General features: G+C 39.5%; 1 protein-coding gene across 1 annotated transcript; it reads right to left on the minus strand.

Annotated features, from left to right (window-relative positions):
* Positions 1–770: 770 nt before the first annotated feature.
* Positions 771–6,947, minus strand: LOC133990518 (cytochrome P450 7A1). The gene is made up of 8 exons (XM_062428858.1): positions 6,679–6,947; positions 4,926–5,166; positions 4,607–4,816; positions 4,272–4,466; positions 3,949–4,148; positions 2,952–3,082; positions 2,613–2,791; positions 771–2,489 (listed from the first exon to the last, which is right to left on the minus strand). The coding sequence occupies exons 1-8, from the start codon at positions 6,759–6,761 to the stop codon at positions 2,187–2,189; spliced, it is 1,542 nt and encodes a 513-aa protein (XP_062284842.1). The 5' UTR covers positions 6,762–6,947; the 3' UTR covers positions 771–2,186.
* Between the last annotated feature and the right edge of the window lie 1,147 nt (positions 6,948–8,094).

An 8,094-nucleotide genomic window follows, 5' to 3' on the forward strand; every position in this document is an offset into this window, starting at 1 on the left:
TTTAAAAGAGTTTAAAGAGTTTTGAAAGAATAGTTTGCTTTTGCAAGAGATGTGTAATGTTTTGCTGGTTTGGTGTAAGGTTTTGTGATTAGTGTGTAGAGTTATGCAGAATAGCCTATAGTTTCAAAAATAGTGAAACAAAGGGTAATAGTGCATTGTTCTAAATGAAGCTTTTAATTTGACAATAAATGAATAAATAAATGCAATTTTTATACAGTGTCCACTTACTGATTACTGATTTGATCTGGAGATTTTTCTTCACATCTCACATCTGACCTCCTGTTATCATGTGAGTTTCATACATTGAGTTAGAAACAATAAAAATATGAGGATATGAAATTAAAGAGGTCATTTTAATCAAATGAAAGTATAGACTCATGTATCTGACTGAGAATTCACCTCTTCTTGTCAGATGTTTGGGAGGATGAAGATACGATGAATTGAGATTGTCTGGTTGAGTCAGAGTGATATGAAAATGTTATTATCATATATTGAAACAAGTTGAGTTTCCTGAACTGGAGGAGTTAATGGGAAGCAAAGATTTGAATGCAAAAGGTAAAATATAGTGTGTGTGTGTGTGTGTGTGTGTGTGTGTGTGTGTGTGTGTGTGTGTGTGTGTGTGTGTGTGTGTGTGTGTGTGTGTGTGTGTGTGTGTGTGTGTGTGTGTGTGTGTGTGTGTGTGTGTGTGCTGAAGTTCATAGAATAGAAGGCCTTGATGCTGTATCGAGTTCAACTAGTGGAAATGTCAGAACACGGCAGACAGACAGGTGTACAAATGTAATGATTTATTATCTGTTTGCACAGCATGTACATGTCAACACTTGCACGTGGGTCACACTTGCATTTGGCATTAACGTCAGATTTTCAGGGAACCACATTTCCTCCACTTACAGAACCAGTCAAACCACTGTAGTAATCACAGTCACGTTGAAGCTGAAGACATGTCAGTATTGATATGGAGTTGTGTTTTTACATGAAATCACTGACACCAATAACAGGATGAACTTCCACTTCAGAACATTTTAAATTATGACTGAAGCTGACAAGTTCTTAAAGTGAATGTCAATATCCATTTGCTGTGTGTGATTATTATGCAATTCACAGTATGAGAGCCAAGAGAGCTAACAGTCCTCTTTTCAAATAGCTTCATTAGAGTATAGCTATCCTGCTGCAACAGAAATATCATACAGACATGTGCAAAAAAGCATTCCTTCATTTTTTTAAAAGTTTGTACCTCTGTGTGCATTATCCTGCAGTAAGCGTATGCACTTCACACCATTAAACCAGCCACAACATATCTCATTGTGAAGCAGCTTGCTTTGCAATAATGATACTGAGAGGGTAGATGTACACTGATAGAAAGGTCACCACCGGCCAACAATCAGACACGTCTACACTGAGACGTTTAAAAGTTAACCGACAACACTGTTTCAAAGGGAGGCAGCCAGAGTGAGCAAACTCCAAGGTTCACTGCTACAAGGTGAATTCAAATGATATCGATTGCAGTCATTTAATCGACCGATTCATAAAAAAGAGTTTAGTCATGCTTACCTCAGCATTTATAGCTTACAAATGAATGACGTGAAATGACTAAGTAAAAAAAGTGGTCAAAGAGCATAATGGATGAGATCATGTGTTCACTGGTTTGTCTTTATGCTGTCTAAGAAATACAGAGACAGAAAATAGAAGGGTGGACTAATGATCTCAGTATTCCTGAAGGCTGAGTTCAGCCCCGACTGCTTTTATTTTAAAAAAGTTCTAAGAAATATATGTATTTATATAAAGAAACTAGCTTAAACTCTTTTACTGAAAAACAGTTGGGCATAATGTAACTACAAGATTTTTTGTAAAGAAGCCAATTATGTTAAATAAATAAATGTATATGGCTTTAGGGCTGTCTTTCCAGAGGAACTGAAGATGCTACTCTGTACTTTTACTCTGAAATGTTGTAGACTGGTCCAACAGAGACAGAAGTGTTCAACACAACAATATTAAGAAATACATTGCAGACATATGTCAACCATATGTGCATAATACATGTTCTTAAGCAGCAAATTAAAGAATACGCAATGAAAAATATACAGTTCAGTCTATTTACATATACAACAAGGCCTGGACATGAACATTGTTAAATATACACTATGTACAATATGTACAGCAGTCACTCTGCAGGGCAAACAGAGAACCTAGTGGTCCGATTTCAGCTTGTACCTGAAATCCACATCATATGTAGGCTGGAGGATTCCCAGGCCAGCACGGGACTGATCAAGAAGTGGAACTTTGGTGGCAGGGTCCAGAAGTTCCATGTCGAAGTACGACAGCACAAGACTCAGGAACTGCTTGATCTCATAGATGGCGAAAAACCTGCCAGGACATTTGGTGACCCCAGAGCCAAAGGGCATGCAGAAGTAACGCAGCCGCCGGCCACCGCGGTAGAAGACAGTTTTCTCCTGACCCTTGTCATCTAGGAACCGGTCATACTTATACTCCTGCAGGGTGAAGAGGGGAGAGGGGGGGTAAGTGATGAATGTTTGATCTACCTTAATTGGTATTCTTTGACTTTTTTGTTGTTGCTATCAATGTATTATTCTGTACATTATCATTTTTCTTACATATGGGTCGTCATAGATCTCTGGATCATAGTGCAGCATGGGTGGATACAGGGCAATGACATCATCCTTCCTTATACGATAAGCTTCCTGGTTATCAAGGTGAAGCAAAAAGTCCTCCTTGGCAACACGCACGTTCATGGAAGCGCTGGAAAGACGCATGGCTTCATTTATGATACTGTCTGTAATGAGAGAGGACAGAAATTATTCAAACCAGGTTCAAAAAGTAGGTTACATTTAAAATCAAGTGAACAATTCTGTACATAAACTATTGTGGCTTGTTTTATGTCTGAGTATGTACTTATTGTAGTAGTAACTTTAACTATTTTCTACTAATCTTACCCAAAACAGGCATGTTGTCCAGCTGATCTCTGGTCATGTTTAGTGAGGGGTCACTGGGGTCAACCGTCATACCCGCATCCTCCAGAATTTTCTGCACCTCCTCACGAGCTGCTTTTAGAGCATCTGGACTCCTGAAGACAGATACAGGAACATGTTACTGTCACTGTTAGGGATGTGCAGCATAGACGTCATGTACTGATGCTGTACATATCTGACTGGAACTGATACTGATCGTCTATCTACCTCAGCTGCATGGGGAGAAAGATGTATGATATCCACAATCAGCTGTCTGAAACTGTGTATGAGTATGACGTAACAACAACTGGCTGCACAGTACAGAAGGTATTATGTTAGCCAATGTTAGCTAATTTTGCAAAGGAACTCATATTGAGGTTACATGGCACTGCTGGCCAGACCAAGCTAATTATTGGTGCGCGAATCAACATGATATACCTACAGCTTTAGGCATGTATGTAAAAATATTGCACAATAAATATGACTAATTTTCAGCCAGTAACGTTTGCCACCCTAGCCCGAGGCGAAGAGCTGTGTTCTTAAGCTTATAATTCATAACACCTGACAACTGACACGAGGATGGCTCAGTTAGCAATTTGCCAGCAATGTACTGCCAATCAGACAGAAAAGCACCGTTAGAGACTTTTCCCAGTTGTCCTTGCAACTGTTAAGGCCTGCTATAAATGTTGTTTTTTTTAATCCTCTTTCTGGCATTGATGAAATATGTGTAGCTTAAAGCTGTAAACATGTCTGTTCTATAAACACGCAAAGTTCTTGATTTGCTCCCAGATTACATGGTCAATTGCATGATTAGTCCTGTATGTTTGTGCGGCGGAATTTTAGTCAACGATTCAGTCTCAACTTGTTTAACAGACTAAATCATAGTCACAGATCGCATAGAAATGACCCAGATACCAGCTCTGTCTCATATCTTGAGAGCCCACACAGTAAATAAAAAAGAGAACTGGTAGTATCAACATACCTGATCATATAAAAAAGACTCCAGAAGGTAGCCGGCAGGGTGTTAGCCTGTGAAGCCCAGAGCAGTGCCACGTGGGTCCTGGCCTTGCTCAAGTCATTGAAGGTAGATAAGGAATCGTTCAGAATGATCCTCATAGAGATCAGATCAGACACATTCTCCCTCTTGGACAGGTCTTCAGGATTCATGGTCTTTGCCAGGTTCTAGATGTGAAGAAATGCAAAACAAATACATTCATGAGTTTCTGTTTTTCATGTTCCTTGTAAGAAAATATAGCACCACAGGATCTTGTAATATGACTGTGTGTGAACAAGAAGCCAACTAACCTCTCTTGCACTGTAGGCGCTCTTGAAGACATGGATGGGAAGGCCAGCCACCAACGCTGGGAAGATCTTATCAAACTCCTTAAAGTTCTCTAAAGCATTGAGCACCAAGGCTTTCTGAGCCGCCTGCCGAGCCTGAGACTTATCTTCGCCAAACTCCTTACCAAACAGAGTCAGGTAGCCAGACTCAAACATCACCTGGAGGACAGTATGACAGATGGAAGACAGTCAGGAATGCTGAAAATGTTACTTTAGATTCAAAACTAATAATTTATATGACTAATTTCACAGAATACATAATGCTCAAATTGAACAAACTATCCTTTTGATTTTCTGACCTTGTAGCAGAAAGCAAAGATGCCATCCACTTCCCAGCGGTCCTTGCTGGGGCTGAGAGTGTCCGACCTCAGCATAACATCCTGGAGGTGCCCCATCATGCTCTCTATCAGGGAGGGCAGTGCTTCGCCCTGCAGGGTCTTCAGAAAGGTCTGGTGGAGGTTTTCTGTGGTGTGGCCATGTCGAGGATCAAAGCTATCATGGCCGAACGCCTGGTGAGGGAATGAAGGAAAGGGTTAGGACCATCAAGGAATCCACAGATCACACACTAAAGACACACAACAGCATATGAATGATACAACACAAATCACATAAATTCACCTTAACAGATGTAGCAAAGTGGAACTTCCTCCAGTCCAGGTGTCTGCCCTGTCTGATGACTGAGTGGTAAGAGAAGGGGTCACACAGGAAGTGGATGTACTGGCCTGCGATCTTGCAGGTGAAGATATGGCCGTACTTCTTCTGACGACTGCGCAGGAACTGGAGAGGGTTAGCCCCAAACTGCAGAGCGCAACCCAGATAGGGGATGAAGCCATTTTCAACTTCAGGCTCGCCAGGCTGCCTGTGGATATTAATAGAGGGGACAGCAGAAAATATAATGTCAAAACCATACAAAACATGGACAGTATTCGAATGTCAATACATTTTCTGTAGCAGAAGGGTGTATCAACAATTACTGGTAACAGCACATAACCAGAAAAACCATGATTCTGACTTGGGACCTTTGTTGCATATCATAGCTGTCTATCTCCTCTTATTTCCTTTCTGCTCCACTATTAACTCCCAATTAAAGGCAAACAATGCACCAAAACATATCAGTAAAAAGCACAATTCCTGACACATTTATAGGAACAAGAGCCATCCCACTGAAGCATTTACTTTTTTTCACTTCCCAATTACAGTTTGGAGATGTATTTCCACCATGTACATTTTTAATGAAATCACAAAATAATTTCCAAAAAGTTCAACAGGCGTTTAAGTTTGGAAACTGGTGGTTGGTATTTTATTGCCCTTTTATGTGCAATTTCACATCATTTTTAACTTAACCTACTGTACACCAATTATTTTTAACTTTATTTTTGTTTGTTTTTTTATGGCTTTTTTATGACTGATTTTCATGAAAGACTTTTTTACCAATGTTGCTGCTATAGAAAAAAGGGTATTATTATAATTTCATGGGACAGTGATGCTTTGCTATTCTAAACAGCAAAGTGGGGCTGACTAAATGACTGTGGAGTAAGATCGGCGGCAGCTTAGTAGCCTCAGGTTAAAATTGCTGACCTCCCACATTTTTGGTTGCATCTCATGGCATAAAATGAATCCAACAATCCCAAAATAAGAAATAAGAATAATAAATGATATATTAAAATACACATTCCAATTAAAGAAATCAGAATGCATCTTTTTTTTTTTCTAATGGAAAATGGTTTTGATGTTACCCATAAATCATCTCATTCAGATGTTGTCAACAAGCCCTGAAGTTACTATGTTCCTCCCAACAACCATAACCTCTCCAAAACATAACAAACCAGTTACGGATGTTGTTATAGTTACACACCAAACTTTATGTCATTATGAACATAACATATACATTTATATTAAAATCTGCTTCAAATTGTGTTAAACCAACTCAGAAGCATTATAATTATTTTAAAAAATCATTTTCATTCTGAATATGCATGGTCAGCAAGTCCTGACTAATGGTTTGACAGCAGCAGCTACTACTGACAGCACGCTGGTGTTTGTCAGTGTTTGTCAACCAGCAGCATACCAACAAACTGTGTCATCTTTAAAAGAGCTTTTGTTTGATCAGCAAACACTGCATGCATTCATCTGTCATTTGCAGTGTCGTCATTATGTAACCAGCCACATGCATCATATATACTGTTGTTGTTGTTGTTGTTGCTTTCCTTCTCTATGTCATTGTTGAATTTAGTGTGCATCAGGAGTTTTTTGTGATTATTATGTTTTTATGTCATAGGCATGCTGTAAAGGTAAAATACAGGTGCTTACAACAGAAATGCTTCATACAGTACTTTCTGTTTACTCTATAGTGTATTCTGTTGACTCTTACCTGCGTCGTGTCCCCACAGCGAGCCATAGAACGCAGCAGAATCCCACCAGCACTGCCCAGATCAGAGCAACACTTACGACCATGGTGATGATGATGATGTTGATAATGGTTATGAGAGAAAGATCCAACACAGCAGGAGGCTCTCTAACACTGATCTGCTCCTCCACACAGACCACACTATGATTAACTAACTGCCTCAGATTCCTAGAGTTTTCCTAGAGTGACACTGTCTGTCACTGCAAATTGTGCAAGCAACCTGTGAGTGATTTAGTGTAAGCCAGTGTGATGACATGCAGCATGTGGCAGGTTTTTATACCTGCTTTACTTTTAGGGTGGATCCAAAGGGCGGATACAGAGCGATGGTGTCATCTCATCACTGAGATGACTGGGTCACACACAAACTGCAAGGCAGAAAAGAGTCCTCCTATTTTTTCCTTATTTGTTGTGCAACTGGAAAAGCACAAGTTACCCATGTGCAGTCTGTTAAAATTGCCTGTATTTTTGGATAGAGGAAGGTGATGATTTAGATTTGCTGTGACCATTTGTTGTTGGCATATTGTGGTGGTGATTAAAAACCTGCACTAGGACTGTAATACACTGAGCAGACATGGAAAAGTCACTTATTTAAATGTACATGAACATAAATAGAATACTCATTAAGTGTCATAGAAATCAATTGTTTTGATTCTAGACACACTTTCAAATCATTTTAAAATAATGTTGTCACAGGAAAGGAGTTTCTCATTGTAAATATCATTCAAAATTCACTTAAAGAGTCTAATCTAATCCAGCCTGTAATCTCACAGGGGTTTCTCTGGGAATTCCAATTCCAAGCATTTGTGTATGTTGTGTAGGTATGTATATGTGTGTGTGTGTGTGTGTGTGTGTGTGTGTGTGTGTGTGTGTGTGTGTGTGTGTGTGTGTGTGTGATGACCTTGACTGTAGTCCTTGGACCTTACCTGAAGGACTGCACAGTGATAGTACATCTAAGTTGGCAAATACGTTCAAGGTCCCTGCTTTGCTCCTGTTTTCTGTGTGAGTGCTAGTGCTACTGTGTGTGTGTGTGTGTGTGTGTGTGTGTGTGTGTGTGTGTGTGTTGATGTGTTTGTGTGTGTGTTTTTTTGTGAACCGTGAATAAGTGTGACCTGTTAAGACTTGCTGTTGTGCATGGGGAGATCAAATCTAGTTCATCTACAATGACAGTTGCAATGTAGTCCTTTTTCCCGCTCCACATCTAAAATCACATAATGCAGTCATCAGTCATCATGATGTAACCAACAATACTTCATCATTCTCCTTGTTGTTAGAATTAAAGTCATTGTTACTTCAATCAAATATCTTCAACCTTATGACACATTAAATATATTGTTTTGGTTCTTTTTTACATTCTCAAACATAAACATATTTGGATGTTTC

This window comes from Scomber scombrus, chromosome 11 (assembly GCF_963691925.1).
Source record: "Scomber scombrus chromosome 11, fScoSco1.1, whole genome shotgun sequence".
NCBI lineage: Eukaryota > Metazoa > Chordata > Actinopteri > Scombriformes > Scombridae > Scomber > Scomber scombrus.